The 22,525-nt window shown below is 34.8% G+C and overlaps 1 protein-coding gene across 11 annotated transcripts in view; it reads right to left on the bottom strand.

The window, feature by feature from the left end:
• Positions 1-22,525, bottom strand: part of KIAA1109 (KIAA1109 ortholog) — a 206,838-nt gene that overhangs the window by 109,157 nt on the left and 75,156 nt on the right. For 10 of the 11 annotated variants that reach the window (XM_025268008.3, XM_025268017.3, XM_025268015.3 and 7 more), the window contains 9 exons: positions 21,121-21,300; positions 18,294-18,422; positions 16,212-16,331; positions 15,224-15,504; positions 10,646-10,896; positions 7,456-7,714; positions 5,447-6,284; positions 1,997-2,067; positions 1,302-1,475 (listed from right to left, as the gene is read on the bottom strand). In XM_025268008.3, coding sequence (XP_025123793.2) covers positions 1,302-1,475; positions 1,997-2,067; positions 5,447-6,284; positions 7,456-7,714; positions 10,646-10,896; positions 15,224-15,504; positions 16,212-16,331; positions 18,294-18,422; positions 21,121-21,300 — 2,303 coding nt within the window. The remainder of the gene's footprint in view (positions 1-1,301; positions 1,476-1,996; positions 2,068-5,446; positions 6,285-7,455; positions 7,715-10,645; positions 10,897-15,223; positions 15,505-16,211; positions 16,332-18,293; positions 18,423-21,120; positions 21,301-22,525) is intronic. The other variant, XM_025268011.3, reaches the window with a different exon arrangement.

Below are 22,525 nucleotides of genomic sequence, written 5' to 3'. Positions count from 1 at the left end.
TGTAGGACAGAGAATACATTATTTCCTCTTTATCCCTTCATTCAGTTCAGTTCAGTCGCTCAGTCATGTCCGACTCTTTGTGACCCCATGAATTGCAGCACGCCAGGCCTCCCTGTCCATCACCAACTCCCGGAGTTCACTAAAACTCACATCCATCCAGTCGGTGATGCCATCCAGCCATCTCATCCTCTGTCGTCCCCTGCTCCTCCTGCCCCCAATCCCTCCCAGCATCAGAGTCTTTTCCAATGAGTCAACTCTTCACATGAGGTGGCCAAAGTATTGGAGTTTTAGCTTTAGCTTCAGTCCTTCCAATGAACACACAGGACTGATCTCCTTTAGAATGGACTGGTTGGATCTCCTTGCAGTCCAAGGGACTCTCAAGAGTCTTCTCCAACACCGCAGTTCAAAAGCATCAATTCTTCAGCCCTCAGCCTTCTTCACAGTCCAACTCTCACATCCATACACGACTACTGGAAAAACCATAGCCTTGACTAGACGGACCTTTGTTGGCAAGGTAATGTCTCTGCTTTTCAATATGCTATCTAGGTTGGTCATAACTTTCCTTCCAAGGAGTAAGTGTCTTTTAATTTCATGGCTGCAATCACCATCTGTAGTGATACTGGAGCCCCAAAAATAAAGTCTGACACTGTTTCCCTGTCTATTTCCCATGAAGTGATGGGACCAGATGCCATGATCTTTGTTTTCTGAATGTTGAGCTTTAAGCCAACTTTTTCACTCTCCTCTTTCACTTTCAGCAAGAGGCCTTTTAGTTCCTCTTCACTTTCTGCCATAAGGATGGTGTCATCTGCATATCTGAGGTTATTGATATTTCTCCCAGCAATCTTGATTCCAGCTTGTGCTTCTTCCAGCCCAGCATTTCTCATGATGTACTCTCCATATAAGTTAAATAAGCAGGATGACAATATACAGCCTTGACGTACTCCTTTTCCTATTTGGAACCAGTCTGTTGTTCCATGTCCAGTTCTAACTGCTGCTTCCTGACCTCCTGGGTATTTGGTCATTTTTATGCTCAACAGACCAAAAGCAAAAAGTAGAAAATGGAATATAATTATTATAATATTATAATATATAATTATTTAAGCTGAGAAAGGAACAAATAACAACTGAAACACAGTTCCTTTTAAATATATTTTCATTTTTATTCAATCAAAATAGAATCTTTCATCAATAATTATTCATCATTCTTTTTCATGAAAATATTATATCACATACACTAATCATTATCACATACATTTATTATTTTATAAAATAGTAGTTGTACTTTTACACAAAATTAATACCTGTCTAAAGCTTCAGCCACTAGGGGAGTCAGAACAATATCAACAGTTCCTTTTACTTCAACTATGGCTGTGGTCCTAGTCTGTGAGACTGGTTGATCCAAGGTCCACTCTTCTGTTAATGTCTCATCATCAGTGTTATCAACAGCTTTCTTCTCCAGCGGAGTATATGGTGTACTATACAATTTAACAAGCAAAATATATATTTAAAAGACCACACACACAAAAAAATTAGCAGTTGGAGTTTCTTTAATCTTTAAACTTGTAATTATTTCAACTACAAATTTCATGAAATTGGACTAGATATGTCCCAAATACTCTTCAAGGACAAGACAAATGAGGCACTAAGATGCAAGCTGATCTAAGATGGTTAATACATTAAATATAAAACTTTTTTTGATATACTTAGTTGATGGAACATTTCCAAAATATAAAATTTGTAATACTAAATTCTTGTTAGTTCCCAATTTTAATATGTCAAGTTGTGGTTTGCATAGTATATCTAAAAGAAATGTTACAGAATGCTCATAAATGTAGGCAAAGCCATGAAAGACAACAGAGTTAAATTATTTGGGCCAATTATCATAAAATAAATACTATGATCAGGTAAAGAATTGTTATTTCTCAGAATAAACTCTAAGATCTAATAATCAAGAAAGACTGGCTTAAAACTTCAAAAGTATATAATTTTTACTTACTTTGAAGTTGATCCTGAAAGTTGCATTCCTCTGTCTAGTAAAGAGTTAGCTGTGAGACCCTGTTTGATAACCTAGAATAAAAGAAAATATTACTTATAGACCAGAATTATAATATTAGTTATTCTGTAAATTTGTTATCAACTGATATTTCTGAATATCCAAATTACCTTGTTAATGTGATTTTGATATGTAAAATATAAATATTTAACAGACAAATTGAGAAAAAATCACAGAAAATATTCAATTGTCAATTTCATTTTCTGATTATTCAGACAAATGACAGAGTAGGGCTGCGAGGATTCAGCATCAAGAGTAGACTATACAACTAAAGCTTAAAAACAAGCACTTCAAATGTCTTTCCTCCATAGTTCCTCTTTAAATTGGGCTTTACTTAGAAAAAGCTAATTTTAGAGTCTTCTAGCACAATCAACTTTTTCTTTCAAACTTCTCATTTTATGAAATTTTAAACATATGCAAAAGAAGACAAAATAGTATATAACTGGGAAAGAATCCCAAAGAAACATTAAATTATAGGAAAAACTAGATTGTATTTTATATCCATGTGTGCATGCTAAGTTGCTTCAGTTTGTCTATCTCTTTGTGACCTCACAGAGAGTAGCCCATTAGGCTCCTCTAATGATGGGATTCTCCAGGCAAGAGTATGGAGTGGGCTGCCGTGCCCTCCTCCAGGGATATCCATAAAAGAATACAAAATAAATAATGTACTTAAACTAACCAAACTAAATCCTTTTAAATGCTAGCCTATTATTTAGATCTAGTGAAGAAAAAAGATCTTATGTTCTATTTTTGAAGTTGTCTAAAGATATGAACTCCTTGGCTTATTTTCTCCAGACATTTGACTGCCTGAGCAAAACAAGATTTATTGAAAATACTAAAATATTAATAATTCTAACTTCTCACAGCAATTCTTCAAAGCAAATGTCATTCGGTTTTATACTAAAACATTCATATACCAACATATTTTCACATGGAATAAAGAGAACATTTTAAAATTTTGGCATGGGAAATTTATCTTAGGCAAGATAAGAAATGGGTACAATCACAAAATAAAAACTTTGTTTCTATTTTCTTCTTTCTTTATGTTAGTATGTTTCTTCTTTCTTCAATACATATTACTCAAATACATACATCTGTAAGGATATTCCATTCCATTTATTGCCGGAGCCTACGTGAGGAGCTCCACCCATGGCAAAGGTCATGAGGAAGGAGGCTTGGCATACGCAAAGGCGGGATCGAGCCTCAGGAGTCCCCCTGGAAATTCTCGAGCATCTACCCCCAAAACCAGAGTCTGCCCACTTTCTGCTTTGTGCTCTCACCTACACCTCTGACTTTAGGGGGGCTGTCCCCCACTACCTCTCTCTGAAAAAAGAGTTAACTTACAGCTCCAGTTAATAAAGTTCCTGGGTGTGATAGTGTTTCAACCTACAAACTCCTTTGGAAGTCCTCTAGCCTGCCTGAATAGGTTTTTCCGGCCACATGTGATTGTTCAGAGCCTCCCAACTGTGAGGCATAAGATGTTCTAAACTGTCTAAATACAGATTCCTTTGAGCAGTTAAAAGATTGATTAGAAATTGTACTAGTGAAGGGTTTTTCACTTCTTGGGCCAATGTTTGCTGCTAAGTTTCCATATCCCTTACCTGCTGTGTCCCTAGCAGTGTATTGATTAATACAATTAGTGTAAGTAGTAGCTTTAATGTTTGTAACCTTGGACCCTTGAGTTAATTCTTTTTCTTGTTATAGCCCACCACACCTTTGCCCTGTAGGAATGCAACTTTATCTAATGCTTTTGGAGGGTGGCGCCTGACTAATCATCTTTAGAGAAAAATAAGTTTTCTGAAGAAAGGGTCTTAAAATATTAACAGGCCTCTGGGCCAGAAGATGATGCAAATCACCTAAACTTTTGCATATGATAAGTTTGCAGGAAGAAAGCCTGGCTTACTGCATGACTCTACCCCTTCCTCCATTATCCTCTATGCATAATTTAAGGTATAAAAACTACTTTGGAAAATAAAGTGCGGGCCTTGTTCACCGAAGCTTGGTCTCCCCATGTCGTTCTTTCTCTCACCTTCTGGCTGAATTATTCAGCCTCTTTTCTCCACTAAATTTCCTCACTGAGCTATCCTTATTTAACCACTCTTTATATCTTTAATTAACATTTAAATAAGCTGTTGTTTCCTGATCGCCGAAGCCATCTCCCCTTCGAAACCCCTGACTCCACCAGGGCTGGACCCCGGCAATTTATCATATTTCCATCATTACTTAAGTCCAAGTATATCATGTCTTGCACAGACTACTGAGACAGTCTCCTAAGTCATCACCCCACTTCCTCCTTGCTTAATGACAATTCACTTCTATTTGGTAGCCGAAATATAAGAGATCATATCACAGTTCCTTAAAACTCCCATGAAGCTTTAAGGTCCTGGTCCTATTCCCTGAATATAGTACCCCTAAATCTTCCCATCTTCAATTTGTCCTCATCCTTTAAGTTCCAGTTTAAATATTACCTCCTGTGATAGACCTTTCATGTCAATACAATCTAGGCAACCCCACTACCCCCCATTATTCTCTATTCCAGCATCCTTTGATTATCTTTATAAGACTTCTCAATTTGTAATCATACACTGTACTTATCTATTTAAACTTATCTATTTATCTATATTAACTGCCTAACTATAAGCCCCATGTCTGTTTCCTCACCACTGAACATCAAATGGTTAACACACAGTAGTATATAATAAATATCGGAATTAACAATGAGAATATTAACATTCAGACAGTTTAAATGAGTATATATATTATACATAAGTAAATACCACATAAAATTCTTAAATGTTAATCAGTTCCATAAGATTTTATATGCTCAATTTTGGTCTTTAAAATCATAAAGTTCTTTTAAATATTTATAAAAATGTTTTAATATTGGCTTTATCACTAAATTTATTTTGACATATTTTTAGCTTTCCTATAAAAAAGCTATTTACAGAATACATTACAGAAACGGACAATAATCAATTAATACTAAATTACAAGATCTCAAATATCAAGTATGCAGAACTGGATTTGCATAGAAGCAGTTATGGATTAATAGAAAGAATACCAACTATTAAAACAATTCCAAAATTTTACTTTTAAAGACAGAAAATATGAATTCACAGAGACTTGATCCTAATCTCAGAATATAATGTAGACATGGACTATACATGATTAATATTCTGATAATCAAGTCTGAAACTTTTCCTTAATTTTATAGCCTTAAATTTATAATACTCATCAATAAACCTGAGGCCTACTGTCATACATGAAGCCATGTCTTCAGGAATTTTATCTTTCAGAAAGGTAGCTAAATACCAAGAGAGAAATTTTTAAAACATCTTAAAAATAATTTTCCTAAATAAATTGATCAGTGAAAACTAATGATTTAGCTTATACCTTAAAAGTTGGAACAGAAAGCTGTTCAAATGATGATGAACTTTCTTCACTGGTTGGTGTTTCCAGATCAAGGGGGCGATGCAGTGAGGACTTAGAGGTTCTTTTGTTGGTTGGATGCTTCACTGACCAATTAATTACCTGGAACTGTGTAAGGTAAGTCTGATAGCAATTCATCACAGGTTGCTGAGAAGTAATCTGTTCGCTTTCTATTGTTTTCTCACTTTCTACAACATACAGATGCTCTATAACATCATCCTCTCCACCTAATGCAGAAACAAAGGAAGCCTGGGAAGGGTGAGTTTTGAATGGCAGAGTCCGGGGATCCTGAATGTTTTCTCCCTGGCCAGTAAGTGGTCCTTCCACACTGTGATATATGGAACCCCTACTGTAGTCAATCTGCTGGGCTTGCTTTCTCTTCTTTTTTCTACCTGGATAAGTTCCAGGGCCTTCATCACTGCTAATGGGCTCAAATTCTTCAGCTGCAGAAAAGTAGGCTTCACTATCAGCCATTGACATGCTTGAATCCATTGATCGATATTGATGAAATGAATTAGAGTCTGCTGATGGTGTGTATGGAAATGAACCGAAACTTCTCCTCTGCTTTGGTGAGTCTAGTACATTCTCATCACTTCTGGAGACATCACTGCTAAATTGGACTCCTACTGTAACAGGCTGCTTGTCCCCATAAAAAGCAGCAGTAAGGCTCTTGGTACTTCCAAGTCGGGTGGAACACACAGAGGCCTGTCGTTTCAAGGGAGATCTCAGAGGAGACTGACCTACCGACTTTTCCTGAGTGTTAGGAGATACAGGGCTGTTTCCTGAAATTTCTGTAGGAACGCTAAAACAGAAAGAAAAACTATTAACATTTATTGCATATCACATAATTTAAGTATAAACAGAAGTACTTGTAAAATCTTTCTGTATTCTTTTTACAAACAAAGAAAGATGTAAACTTTTACAATAAAATCCCATAGAAAGTAGCAAAATAGCACATTATATGTTTCTACCCCATACAATTTCAAAAACAAAACAAACAAAAAATGGAGTCAGCTTAAAACAGAATAAAAATTTAAAGAAATCTGGAGTATAATCTATCCATAATCCATGGACACTAATGCATTTGTAAACTTATTATTCCCATATCCATTAAAAGTTTATCCAACAAAATATACCAGGTGTCTTTGATCAGATAAGAGGAAATAAAGGAAAGCAATAAATCATAGATAACTCCAATATTTCTGACTTCAGCAACTTATATACGAGTGCCATTTCCTGAGGCGTAACAAGCTGAGCACGATAGGCACAAGGTCACTTTTTAATATGTTGAGTCTGAGCCATCCACAAAACATCCAGAAGATGGCTAGGCTCACAAGGACACAGGTATGGGATGGAGTTTTTACACTTATAAGATGTTAACTACAGATCATAATTGAAGCCAAACAGTTACTAAGACTGCAGAGGGAAATAGTAAAGTGAGTGGTGAGAAGGGTACAGAACAGAATCTTAAGGGATAACAACATTTAATAAATGGTAGGCTGTTAAGAATAAGAGAAAGAAGAATGGAAAGGAAAAAAATGGAGGACTTGGAAATAGAGACCGAGAAAGAATAGCCAAGGACCTGGGGGGAAATCTGAAGTGTGCTATCAAGGCAAGAGGAAAGTGATTTTCAAGAAGTGAGTAATCAGCTAGGGACCAAAGGGAGGACCAAAAATTATTCACCACACTGGAAGGCTAATATTCAAATGTTAACAATAATTCACTTTCAGTGGTGGGAGGACAAGAAATATTCATTTTTGTTATACTTTTCTGTATTTTCTTAATATCTGGAACGAATAGTATTACTCTCGCAATCAGAAAAACAATAGCAAATAGGTATTTAAAACAGGTTCAGGAGGAGAAAAAATTTTCTACAGCAAGTGAGCTGAAGAGGGAGAAAGTTTTTCTCACCACAGGTTTAAGCACTTATAATCTTATTACAATCAGGTTTCTAAATCTAACTGAACACTGACCTTGCTTGGCCATCATCTCTTTTTGTACCATGCAAGAATTCTTTTTGAACCAAATGGTCATCGGCAACAGAAGAGGGACTTTCCTTTTCACCAGCCAATAGGGGCTGTGCAGCACTGGAACTACTGTTCTCCTCTGAGGAAGAGGATGAGCTATGAGATCGTAATGGTACTTGAAGACTAAGGTGCTGAGTTTTCCTCTCTACTTCTATTCCCACTGATTTGTTTTCCCATTCTTTCCTCTTTATGCCATTCACGTTACCTAAACAAACAAAAAAGTACGTTACATAAACACAATAATTCCAAAAACAATTTACGAAAAATATGAGAATGTAATCGAATACCCTGTTGTTAAGTATGTAGTTGTTTTTAAAAAGCACAAGTAACTAATTTCACATAGCAATATGCTAAACACTACAGAAAGATATCAACATACATATGAAACCAGAGTTTGCAGACTGAATTTCTTCTTTTTCAAATAACTATTTATATGAAAAATTTCCAACTTAGAAAAATTTCAAAAGTGTTAACAAATCAAAGCTATTTCACTCAAAATTACCTATTTTAAACACTTTGCCTGCACTTGCTCAGTGTATATAAACAGACATAATACTTTGGGAACCACCTAAGAGTAACTTGCAGTCATGGTTTTTTACCCTAAACACTCAAAAGGTTTATTTCCTAAGAATAATACAAAAACACAGTATAGTTATCAACTTGGTATATTTGGCACTGATACCATATGGTTATCTAGTCTACCATGTGCTTTCCAATTTTCTCAAAAGGCCCAATAATGTCCTTTAAAGGCTTTTGCCTTCTCCAGTACAGGATCCCATCTAGGATTGTATATTACTGCATTCAGTTGTCCTGTCTTCCTGAATCTGGAACATTCTCTCAGCCTTTTATGAGAGCCCTGTGATGTGTTATGTAAATTGGGGGCTGCTGCTGCTGCTGCTAAGTCACTTCAGTCGTGTCTGACTCTGTGTGATCCCACAGACGGCAGCCCACCAAGGCTCCTCCGTCCCTGGGATTCTCCAGGCAAGAACACTGGAGTGGGTTGCCATTTCCTTCTCCATTGCATGAAAGGGAAAAGGGAAAGTGACACGACTCTTAGTGACCCCATGGACTGCAGCCTACTAGACTCCTCCATCCATGGGATTTTCCAGGCAAAAGTACTGGAGTGGGGTGCCAGTGCCTTCTCCAACTGGGGGCAGACAGTGATAAAAGGAGAATTCTAGAGCTGCTTAGGGAACAAAAATATATTGCTGCCCTACTTCCCCTCTCCTCCAGCTATCCTTGTGCTATTCACAAGGATGGAACCTGCTAGTAGGAGAAAACATCTCACCAAGCAGAAGGCATAGACAGATAGAACTTAAGTGGTAAGAAGACTTAAGAACTTAGAATACAAGTAGTATTTGCTTCTACTATCATGAATTTAAAAATTACAACCAAAATCCAAATAGGTTTGATTCACTTTTAAATGATAGGAAACTAGAATTTACTGACCTTCCAAGGAAATTCTTTATTTATACCAATATGCCCTCCTTAATTCTGTCCTGACACTGTACATCTATATGTGGCTCCTGGAAAACTCAACAATCAGAAAGTCATATACTTATGAAGGGACTATGAAGGGGCTAACTTACAAGCTTCCCTGCTCAAGAAACTTATGGCAGTTTACCAATTACAACACATTCCTGAGGGAGAGAGATACAGACACTCTCTATTACATAAGAACTAAAATGAGGTTTCTTCTGTTCGCTGTTAGAGAATTTGCTATTTTCTCCCTTTTATACCATGTGCAAATTCCCTGTAGATTTTCTTCCTTGCATTTGTGATGGTAAAAATTTGATCTACAGATTAGAGAATCAAGCATAGTCTTTATAAATAGTGCCAGCTGCGGTACGGTGGAAAAAACTAAAGTGGCTTTGATAATCTTGATTCTGGTTTCTGCTCAGCCACATACATGACTGCATGACTTCATGCAACTCAGTCTCAGTGATGAACCTCAGTTATTTCACCACAAACAGGGAAAATAAAGAACTCACATGGGTAGCTTGAGGATGAAACGAGAAATGCTTATGAAAATCTTTAAAAACAAATATTATTCAAAAGTAAAAAGGTAATATAAGAAGGTAGCTAAGTAAATTTTGTTTTGTATCTTTCTAGTCCTTTAAATGTCAAGAAGTTTTGGTATTTGCTGATTTTGTAAGGTAAGCCGCTCTTATTCTGGTAAAACTGCTGAAGTCAAGTAACCTTAAACTAGCATATACAATTTATTAATATTCAGTGAAAAATCATTTAAACAAGAATTTGGCATACATATTTCCCACTCTTTCCTCTAAGAGCTCCATATACATGACAATCAAGCCAATAAATTGTTAAAAGTTAAAATTACTTCTTTTCTATTTTGTCTACTGACAAAAGGCAGAGCTAAGTTAATTATTTTGAATGGATCAAGGGAAAAGGGCTCAATACTAGTGCAATATCAAGACTTTTCCTAAATTTCACTTCTTGACAGTATGGCCACTTTACCAGTATGTATTGCATTTAATTGTAGGAATACACAATTAAGAAACACAATGGAAGATGTATTTCTGAAGTCTTTGGAGAAAAGATAATAGATAGATATAAATTCAATATGCCTAAATCCACCATTCACTGTTCATACCAAACTCAGGTATCTGTAAAGTTATCCTACAGGCTCTAAGGAAACACCAAATTTCTTGACATGGATGATTTAAGTCATAAGAAGAGTATTTTGCAAAAGTAGTGGATAACATGAGAGCCAATAGTATACATATTACTATTGGTAAGTTTTTCCTATAGAAGTAAACTGGTAAAACAATTATAAACTCAAAGCACAGCTATTCCTAAGTGTATTTCTGGAATCTAGGTTCTAGGGAAATAATGACATATATGCAAATATTTAAAGCTGGGCTAGGAAAAATCACCCATGTTGACAGCAGGAGATCTGAAGAGTAAATCTACTTTTGCCTTGTGCAACTCTGAAAAACTCACTAGGTCTTATCTGGCTATCGTTAAATCACCTGCAAAACAAAGACAGATTATAACTAAACCCTACATAAAAGACTGCTCAAAAAACCAATTTGAACAAAGTAACACTGAACTTCTCTTAGAATGACATAGGAATGAAGATAATAAAAGATAAACATAAGTGACAACACACTACCATCTACAATTTTGGGAACTTCTTTAGTAATAATCCATTCTCCAGGCTGAAGCAGAGACTGTCCATAATACATATCAGACTCTGCACTTGTGCTTGAAAATGCAGAGCTACTGGAAGGTGTCAACTCTTCAAGTTTGAAGAAATCTAGGCCAGTTACTGTGCCACCAAAGAACCTGCAGCCACCAAGACAACCACACTTGTTCTTACACCTCTTATTCTTCAGGGTATCATCTGGCCACAAAAACCACAACCTAAATAGAACACACAACAAAAGAAACAAAAGAACAACAACATAAAAAAAACTCATTAGGAATCAGAAACTTTTGAGCAAATAATTAAATATGTTAACTGTTAATGTTTTTAAAAGACAAGTTAAACACAAAGGTTTGTTTTTACTATGGACTATCTTTTTAATTATTTTGCCTTTCTTTAAAAAAAAAGTCTCACCATGGTGAGATGAAAATAAGTAGGAACAATAATGAGAAACAAACAAAAAAAAATAATGAGAAACAGAACATAAATTTTAAAAAAAATCAAAGAGATAAAGTGTGTGTGTGTATATATATATAAACATTTAAATCCACTTCAAAGACAGCAGAAAACATTCTCAAAAGAACTAAAAATTTAAACACTAATTTAAAAAACAGACAGAACTATTAGTATAGATTATAATATTTAGCATTGCAAAGACTTAGTCATATGATAAATTTAGTACACCAAAATGTTATAAATATGAGGCAAGTAAGAAATTCTCAATAAAATCAAAATAATCCACCACTCTATATTTTAGAAAAAAAATTGTGATTTTGTAATAAGGACTCTGAATGAAGTATTAAGAATTAAGACAGTAAGAGTAAATGTCTGTAAAATTCTTTAGGCTCTGTGAGTGACCCCCACACAAAATTATCAGCCGTTAACTACCTTCCTTCCTTAAAAATATAAATCTTGAGAAATATATTTTTATTCCTTTTTCAACTTTAAATAATAAAACCTCATGTTAACAGTCCATTTTTCTAAGCTTTTCCACATGCATTATCTCATTGGATCCTTAGGGCTCTCACAGGAAGACAGAATAAGTATTTAATTTCCTTTTTACAGTCATTCATTTATATTCTTTGAAAATATCTACTATGTGCCTTGTATGGTGCTAGGCAAAACTGACATAACCTTATCCATATGAAGTTTATGGTGGGCAAAGACAGGTCACACAAATAGTATCTAATCATAAATTACAGTAAAGTGCTGTAAAATAAAGAAGAGGCTGTTGTGACAAAGAAAATAATGAAATATTATTACAAAAAAATAATATTTGAGATGTAAAAGATGAGATGGAATAAATATATCAAGTTAGAAGTGAAGAAATAAATATATCAAGTTAGAAGAGGAACATCAGTCTGGACAAGACAAAAGGAAAAATATGTATAACGTATGTAAAACCCCTTATGCAAAATCTGGAATACATTAGTTGTGCAACAAATGTAACCTACCTGTCCCTATCTTTATATAAACCAATGTACTAGTTCTCAAACTTCGGCTTACATTAGAATCACTGGGAGGTGTCTATGTATGGCTGAGTCCCTTCGCTCAGTCACAACACTGTTAACTGGCTATATCCCAACACAAAATAAAAAGTTTAAATAAAAAAAGAATCATTGGGAAGGCTTATTAAACTAATTTCCTGGCTGCAGTCACCATCCGCAGTGATTTGGAAGCCCAAGAAAATAAAATCTGTCACTGTTTCCACTTTCCACTTTTTCCCCATCTATTTGCCACAAAGTGATGGGACTGGATGCCATGAACTTAGTTTTTTTGAATGTTGAATTTTAAGCCAGTGTTTTCACTCTCCTCTTTCACCCTCATCAAGAGGCTCTTTAGTTCCTCTTTGCTTTCTGCCATTAGAGTGGTATCATTAGAGCTACCATGTAGGGAGAAGCAATTCACCACAGGCAGGTTACCTGTTCTTGCTTGCTGGATATGCCAAGAATGCAAGGCTCTGACCAAGCTACTTCTCAGGGTTCTGGAAAAGAGCAGGCTCACTCCACTTACTATAAAAGTGGTAAAAGTTACCTCAGCTCAGTGTTCCACTTCTGTAATGCATTGGACTATGTGCAGACATCCATCATGGGTCTTTTCTGACATCCCCATGGGACTCAGGGATAGGGGTGCCAGGTTTGGCAAATAAAAATAAGTTTGTGCCATGTAACAGGTGGTGTATATTTATACTAAAGAGTTTTCTGTTGTTTATCTGCAACAATTTTAACTGCACATCCTGTATTTTCTCTGGCAATCCTATTTGGGGGACATGGGGAACCAATGCAAACACATTTGACTCTGGCTAGTGCTTTTGCTGTAATAAAGTCCTGTGTCCCTCACCAGGTTTCACACGTCTTCTGCTAGCACTCACAGTAAACTTCTTAGCTAGTAAGTAGGATAAAATCTCAAACTTCACGATTCTTAACAAATCAGAGCACTGAAACTAACCTCAGTGAGGCACCTGAAGTCACATGGAGCCACCTCCTCAGCTTCACTATCACCCTGCTCTACCATCTGATCTATAGGTGCTGTCTTCATACCAACTGGCTTCCAAGGCCATAGTGAACAAAGAAACCAAAATGTGTTTTTAAACAACATTGTCCACACATGAGTTTTCTTAATAGATTTATAAGATACCAGTATCTTAAATAAACCTAAAAGATTAATGTAATCTCAATAAAACCTCAATAGGATTTCTTTTAACTAGAAAAACAGTTCTTTGGGAAAAATTAATAGGTGAAAATATCTAAACATTTTGTGAAATGAGTAGGTGTTAAGTATTAGTTTGTTGGTTTTCCTATATTTGAACAAATATTTGCAAAAAAAAAAAAAAAAAAAAAAAAAACCCAAAAAAACTATTTACATCCTTGGCTGTATTAATGCACACACACCATAAAAAAAAAATCCAGATGGTTTAGAGTTTTATGTTAATAACAAAAATAGAATAGTAAAAAATAAAGTACACGGGTCATGTGATTACTAGCAAAGTGCTCTCAAATTAGTACAAAAAATTATAAAACAGAAAGGTGAACATATTTGAATACATAAAATTAAACTCTATTTAACATAAGAAAAATAAATGAAACAAACTGCAAAATATCAGTAACGGGGATCAAAAAAGGGCAATAATCTTTCTAGAGTTCTTAAAAATGGGTAAGAAATACACCAAGATCCCAATAAATAAATGTATATAGGATACTAGCAGGCAATTCACAAATGAGGGAAAATATCCAATAACTATCTGAAAAAAGTATTAAATAATCCCCAAATAAACAAATGCAAAATAAAGAGATACCACCTTTCAGTTATTATAAAACACTCAGAGGGTGGCAAATGTGCAGTAAGACAGAGACTCTCTTAAACAGCCACTGGGAATATAAATTGAAATAAGAGTCCTAGGAAGTAACTTGGGAAAGCATATCAAAAGCTCAGTTTTTAACAGTCACACCCCCTTCTGAGGAAACTATTTAAAGGATATACCCAGAAATTGTGGGAAAAGCTTCCATTTACAGTGAGAAATTTAGAAACAATCTATATATTTAAAATATGGGAAATGGCTAAGTACAGCTCACTGACCCCAGCCTTCTGACCCAGGAAAAACAAGCTGCCGAAGGGCTGCAGCCAATGAAGAAGCAGACAGCCTCCCCAATTTCCTTTCCTCTAGAGAAGCAAGCCCCTCTCCTCTGTTCTCCAAACCTGCCTATGTTTCGCCAAAGTTTGCTTGTCTTGAATTGCAATTCTTTACTATTCCCCCAAAATCTTACTTTGCTGTTGGTAAAATCAAACAAAAAAAAAATGGGTTCTTTTGCTTTTTTTTATAAAAAGGCAACAATTACAGAAATGCAGAATTTTAAAGTGCAAATACAGGATGATTTCAAGTTTAACAGAAATACATTAAAAATACTGGGAAGAAATGTAACAAATTCAATGTGGTAGAATTATGATAATTATTGTCCTTTATTTCTTAGTAGTTTTCTCTATTTTTAAAATAAGCTCTAGAAACTTTAGAAGGGAAGAGATGAGGATGGAAAAAGTCATACTATCATTTTAAACAGATGTAATTCAGTAAGAAGCTTTGGAGACTATTTAAAAATCATTTCTTAAGGTTTAGGTACTTTTTGTCTTCCCTGCAACTGTGAAGACCTACAACAGAAGTTTTGTAGAATAAATGGTGATTAGTAATGGTGTTTTCTAGGAATGACAAATTGGAAGTGGAGGGCTATGGTGAGAAAGAAGGGGTGTAAATGTATTACAAAATGTTATGGGGGGGGTCAGTAATTTATATTTGTTTCACTATTGACACAAATAGCATGGGCTTAGAAACATATCAGAAAATATTTTTTTCCCAGCAACCACACCATCAGAGATGATATATACCATGTGATTACTTAAATATGAGATTCTTATTTACTCATTAAAGTGTACCCAGCATGATCACATTCAGTCTTTAAGATGTTCTTATTTTATTTCTAACAGTAGGATTTCCTCTATAATTATCTAATACTTTTCATTTGAACTTGATTACCATTCCTAAATCTCACTTACCTCTTAGTTCTAGCATCATGAGTTTCTAAGAAATGTCTTTGTGCCTCATGTTTAGAATGATGATCAGCAGCTAATGCAATATCAACAGTGATAAGTCCTAAGTTGGCTGACCCAGCTTCAAGCCAACAGGCCCTCCGTAGTACTGCAGGCTGAAGTCCAACTCTGGAATTATTTAATTGTTCAATATACTGTCTCACTTGAAAATCCTGAATTGCAGCACTTATTCCTTCCCCAACCGACTGATTGTGGAGATTACAGTTTGCAACCCGAATTGCACCCATCTAAAGTTGAATGAAGAAAAAGAAACAAAACTGTAGTTTCTGTATTTTTAAGCAACTTATTACAATAAACTATAGAATAGGTAATTACTTCAAATAGCCTGACAAATGGAAGAAAGAAAGGAAAAATGAGAAAGTGGAAACAGAAAAAGCAACAGAATAAAAATAAACATTCAAATTTAAAAAGAGGATGAAAGGAGAAGACTATAATTCCAAATGTAATGAGAGAAGGAGAAAAGAAAAATAAGAAGGGTAGCAACAAATGAATCTTAATGCCTGATTCCTTAAGTAATCTTAATGAATCTTAATGCCTGATTTTCAACAGTAACCCTTAAAGCAGAGGTGGCAAATAAATGTTTCCAGGAGCCAGGCAAGAAGTTAAATAAATAAAGCCTAAAGGCATTCAAAAGTAAATCGTCTAAAAACATTATGAGTTTATATTCCTGTCATAAAAGCAACCTACTAGCTTATATTCCAGTCATAAAGCAAGTTTATAAAAATTCAGTAAAAGAAAAAGGTAGTAAAAGCATGCCTTGAAAGAAAATAAGACTGGAAAAGAACACAGGTGAAAAAATAGAAAGCTCCCTCCTAGAATTTCGTAGTATTCTGTGATGGCAAACTATAAATATGTGATTTACTTAAAGAAATAGAGGTTTGGTTTGGTTAAAGGAAAAAGGATTACACTGACCAAGAAACAGACAAATGTGTACCTTTATATTTGTAGCACAGCCATGCTCCACAATATAAATATCAGCTCCATCTACTGCTAAACGAGTCATGGTATACTTCAAGTCATCTGAAGTTGGACAAGGCCCAGGAATACAACTCAACTAAAATGAAATGGATTCAACTCTTAATTCTTCACCATCAATTAATTATTTTGATATGTAAGTGTGCTTATTTAACAAAACAAAATTCTGGTTACATATGTATTTTAAATTATCAATTAAATTTCACCTTTTAATAATGATAAATTATATATAGATATATTTATAATGATAAATGAAATAATCAGTAATTAAATTCTTGCCAATTAAGAAAACTCATAAATAACCATGTGTCACTTTCATTCAAAAGTGGCACGCAACAACATTAAATTGACAGAATACAAATGTAATTTGTTATTAAAACTTAAAAAGAATAGCAAAGTAAACTGATAAATAATATCACAGGTTTATACGAACTGTATAGGAATTCAAAGTTTTAAGATTTTAAGAGTATTTCCTACTCGATACACATGCACATTTTTACACATCCACAAATATACGAACTGTAACATTACGCTGATATCTTGAAAAGTCCACACACATTTATTTTTGTTATTTTATTATTTATTCCTAAAACATAGATTTAGTCATGATTAGGTTGGAAGATAACATACACATCACCAACTTCAAGGAACTTCTTTGTGAAACAGCAGTTCTGAGTGAAGTATCAACCCAACAGCATGTACTCTGCTCATCAGTAGCAGAGCCAGGACTACAAGGAAGATGTCTCATATGACAGTCAGTGCTCTATACTAATGTATTTCCTCCACACAAAACAGGCCTTTTAAAAACTCTCATCTAAAATGACAGAAAGAATATCAGGGGCTGCAAGGAATAGTGGCTGACTGCAAAGGGTTACTAAGGAATTTGCTAAGGTGACAGAAATGTTCTAGATCTTTATTGGCGGTAATGGTTACATCAGTACATGTAACATTTCTCAAAACTCCAATTTAAAAGGGGTGAATTTATTGTATGGAATTTATGGCTCAATTAAGTTGATTTTTTTTTAATTACAATACAACTTAAAAAGCTTTTAGTATTAAAAAAAAATAAAGGGAGGAGATGCGTACAAGCATGAACAAATTACCCATAAGAAACTAATGACTAAGGAACCAATTCCCCAGAGCCTGGCATTGTGTTTGTAACAAAAAAAAAGTAATTTTTATCACCAATTATAGCTGTTTTATTGATGATAAATAAGCACAGGTTACTGTTTTGGATATAAAATTAAAAGCTGAATGAATTATTTCCAATTCACAGTAATACAATAGCAAACATATGGTTTGTATACAAAAGAAAAAAGAAAGGAAAGACATAGAGAAAAGAAACTGGAAAGAAAAGCCAAACTATTAGAAATGGTTATCTCTATGATGCAGAACTAGGGTCAGCTATTTTTCTTTTCTGAAACTGCGATGTTTCAAGTTGCTCATTTCTCAAATGAACATACTTTAAAAAATGTTCCACACCCCAAATTCATAAGTAACATTCTTTACTAAAAAATAACACCATGCATCTCACTGTACATGATTTCAGGAATTATTATATACTTCTTACAACCCTCTTCAAAGTAGTGTAATGACCCTTAGCCACAGTAGTGCAATGTTGTAGAAAGAGCATAAGATTTAGGGTCAGGAAACTAGGCAAATGCCCAACATTATTTATCGTATTATAGGAGAAGGTGTATGTTCCAGAAGGGTCTGCCAACAACGTCATGCAAGGAATTCAACCTTCTTCCTCCTCCAACTTCTAAATCTTCTACATAAATGCACAGCTATATCCCAAAGAGTTAGTGTAATAACGCAGTAAGATGTTAATGTTAACAATAAAAATTTAAGAGATACAAATTTATAATATCTCCATTTACTTGTGAATGTATGTTTTAAGAATTACCTCATTTTAGATATTTACAACTAAATAAAAATGACTATAAATAAGCAAAATAATTTTCTTAATTGAAAAAAGTGAACTTTCATTTTGAAAAAACCCATAAACATTTGTAATACTGCTAACATATTTTTAACATACCTTGGATTCACAGAAGCGTCGATCAATTCCATGCTGACATACCACTACTGATTTTGGTCTTTCCAGTTCATACTCTCGACATACCACATGAAAAATAAATGTCTGTCCCCACTCCAAGAGACAAGCCAGCTACAAATAAGCCATGATAGGTTGACAACACTGTTAGCATCCTAAATAAGTGTTCACGGTTCAAAAGTTTATCAAGAATATTAATACAGCTCGAAAGAATCCAAACAGTGCCTTATACCTGCTATATAATCTACTTGTTAGCCAATATCATTTTTCTACCTTGACATCATTTATAAGCTTATGTTACTGTTCATTTGTAAATGACAAAATGCATTGCCAAAATGAAAAATCATTTCAACTGAGAAATGAAACTTCAGCAACCTCTAAAGCCAGTTATTTTTCTTAATGTTGTATCTTTCTTCTTACATGACTAGTCAGAATTTCGTGCACAGAAAAGCACCTAGAATTCTCTATGTGACAATAAACCAAGGTTCAAAGTGAAATGTATATGTATTAAGCAAAAATTTTAGAAAATCAGGTATTCTGAAGATTAAAGAACTTTCATGAATAGAAGTTTAAGTATATATCAATTTTCATCAAATCTTGAGTTTTTTAAAAATCTTAGGGTCATAATTTATTAGTTTACAATAAACACGGAGCCAGGGGTATACACTGTATTATCCCCACCCCCACCAAAAGTACATAAACTCTCAGAAAATATGAATTTACTTTTAAAATACACAAAGAATGGAATAAACACTAAAAGCACCAATGGATTCATGAACCTTGAGAGAAACAGTGATGCCAGGATTTCAGTGTAGAAGAAAGAGAAATGTTTCAACTTCTAATAAAAGCTGAGATTCTAGCAATCTTTAGATTAAAAGAACTGTGTCCAGTCTTGAAGAGTCAGCATGGCTTCATTGCATGCTTGTTAGGGAATAAGCTGTTTTTATTATATGCTTCAGTTTTTACTTATAGATTTAGAGACAGAAAATGGCAGATAAAAATAGTTATGAGGTATGTAAGCACTAAATATTTGTTTTTACCCATTATTATATGTTTATTTCCATCATTTTTATATAAAAATCCCTTTTCAATTCTACTCATTTTCCTACTATTTCCAGAATCTTAATTTTTGCTTCCCTTCAACTATTTCCTTCAGATATAATCAATACAAGTTATCTATTCTGGTGGCTCAGTGGTAAAGAGACCGCCTGCCATGGCAGAATACCTGAGCTTGATCCCTGGGTCGGGAAGGGAATGGCAACCCACTCCAGTATTCTTGCCTGGGAAATTCTATGGACAGAGGAGCCTGGTGGACTACAGTCCATGGGGTCACAAAGAGTCAGACACTACTTAGCAATTCAACAACAACAACAAACAACAGTCTTTATTTATCTGCAGGTTGCCACTATCTACCTCTAAATTACATGTTTCACACTCATTTTGTAATTCTACCAAAACCTGAGTATGTACATGTCCACCACATTTCAATCTTTTGAAACACTAATTATGAAATGCATATTATAAACACAGGCATACCTCACAGACACTGTGGATTTGGTTCCAGACCACCACAGTAAATCTGCAACATTGTGAATACCACAATAAAGTGAGTCACAAATTTTTTGGTTTCCCAGTGCATATAAGTTATGTTTACAAGTAACTAGTAGTCTATCCTGTGTACAACAGCATTATATCTTAAAAAAACAACATATATATCTTAATTAAAAGGCACTTTATTGTTAAAAAATGCTAAACTGAGCCTTCAATGAGTCACGATCCTTTTGAAATAGCAACTAACATAAAAGATCAATAATGAAAAAGTCTGAAATAGTGCAAGAATTACCAAAATGTGACACAGATACATAAATTGAACAAATGCTGTCAGAAAAATGGTGCTAACAGACTTGCTTGATGCAGCATTGCCACAAACCTTCAATTTGTTAAAAAAAAAAAAAAACAAACCTACAACCAGAAAGCAAAATCTGTGAAACACAAGAAAATGAGGTTTAACTATATTTGTCTCAACAGGTGAAATTTTACAGTAATACAAACATTTCGCTAAATTTCAATGGCCCATTCTAGAACTAAGGGTTACAGTCAGCCCTGTGTATCCATGGGCTTCACATCTGCAGTGGGCTGAATCCATGACTGGTTGAACCTGTGGATGCAGAACCTTTGTTAGGAAGGCTGACAGTAACCTTAAGCCCTCTGAGACTCCTAAAGACTAAGTGGGACATTGAGAGGGAAGGAGAACTTATCCAAAGGGATTACAACTAGTCTTCTACACGAGATTTTCTGCCAATAAATTCACTGTTATTTTTCTAAATCAGTATCCATATCACTAAGTGCAGATTCAAATAATGCTACCTTGCTTTAGGACATGACAAGTGGAGAAACATGCTACCTTAATTATAAATGCCTCTTTCAAATCCTACCTAAGAAATACACAAAAAAGTAATGTTCTCCGAAAATTATCCTATGTACTGGAAAAACAAGATTGTTCCGACAGTGGAGAGTCAAGTAATATAATTTTAATAATATATAACTTGAATTCCAGAAACTTCTCATCCTGAGTTCTTCTCAAAGAAAGTCTTGAAAATATTACACAGGACTACAAAAAATTATACCCATCAATTTTATGTGGCCCAGAAAACTGAAACTTGTCTCTGACTCATCCATGACTAAGAAAATCCTTAATGGCAAGTGGAAGTAAAATGAACATTCAAATGGGTATACAACTTTTTCTTGGGGAGGTGGGTCAGGAAAGGAAAAAGGAAGTCAGGAGATAGCACTCCGAGACCTGAGAACATACCTGTGGTGCTGTGACCTTAGCTGTAAGGCTTCCGGCCTGCACATCAATTAGCCATGCGTATTCTAAGGAATCACTTCCCAAAGGAAGACCTTCCGCTGAGAACATAGCGTGTGCTCTCAGCTGGAGACCTGACAAATTGATGTGACCTTCCCTCAGCACTTCATCCACAGGCGGTCGCTGCTGAAAACAATAAGCATAAGAAAAATCAGCATTTATAATTGCTAGTTGCTTTTTTCCCCAAAGACAAATGGTAAAACATGCTCTATGGAAAATAAGACTTTAGGATACAAAGCTCTTAACACAACCTTGTATCCATAAAAGTAGTCTGAGTTCAGCTTCTTTAGTGACATTATCTGTAAAAGCCCAACTGCAAAGCAAGACAGCAAAGTCTTAAAAAAATGCAGACTTCTCTTTGGTAGGCGCCTCAATAAATAAAAAGAAACAAGTATTCTGACTAACAGGGAATGTGAGAGACCAATCTTTTGTGATAAGGCAGGAATCATGAGATTAAAGTATCAAAAAGAAGAAAATAACATGGAAGAAAAAAGACCCATTAAGACCATAATGAGGAACTAGCAAAGAAAACCATCTTCCAGAAAGATTTTGAGAATTATGTAAATATTAAAAGAAGAGATTCCTTTTACAGAGAATAATTATATACTCGTAACTAAAAAGCAGCAACATTTCAAAGAGAAAATTTCTAACACTTATTCAGAAAGCTAAAGGATATGTCCTAAAATAGGGCATTCCATGGAACACTAGGTTCACAGATTGTTATTAGGAACAGAGAGTCAAGTAAGTTTGGTAATGCCCTACCCATCAGTTGCCAATTTTTATAGAATCTACCTCCCAGTCTCTCACAAATGCACTGAGTTTCTTTCTGCTTCCTGCTATCATCCTGGTTCAAATAATACAACCTCTTGCCAGGATCTCCCAGCATTTGCTTTTACACTGTTCTGCTTCATACTCAACAACACCACAGAGATCTTTTAAAAAGGCAAGTTTTACCATGTTCTTACCTCAAGACCAGAGATCAAATTATCAACATTTGTTGGATCACAGAGAAAGCAAGAGAATTCCAGAAAAACAACTATGTCTGTTTCACTGACTATACTAAAACCCTTGACTGTGTAGATTACAACGAACTATCAAAAACTCTTAAAGAGATGGGAATAGCAGATCACCTTACCTGCCTCCTGAGAACCTGTATGCAAGTCAAGAAGCAACTGTTAGAACCAGACATGGAACAACTGACTGGTTCAAAATTGGAAAACGGCTACGACAAGGCTGTATACTGTCACCCTGCTTATTTAATTTATATGCAGAGTACATCATGAGAAATGCCAGCCTGGATAAATCACAAGCTGGAATGAAGACTGTTGGAAGAACTATCAAAAACTTCAGA

The sequence above is a fragment of the Bubalus bubalis genome, chromosome 17, assembly GCF_019923935.1.
Source record: "Bubalus bubalis isolate 160015118507 breed Murrah chromosome 17, NDDB_SH_1, whole genome shotgun sequence".
Taxonomy (NCBI): domain Eukaryota; kingdom Metazoa; phylum Chordata; class Mammalia; order Artiodactyla; family Bovidae; genus Bubalus; species Bubalus bubalis.
Note: the sequence above shows the minus strand (reverse complement) of the source record. Positions and strands in the feature narration are given on the sequence as shown.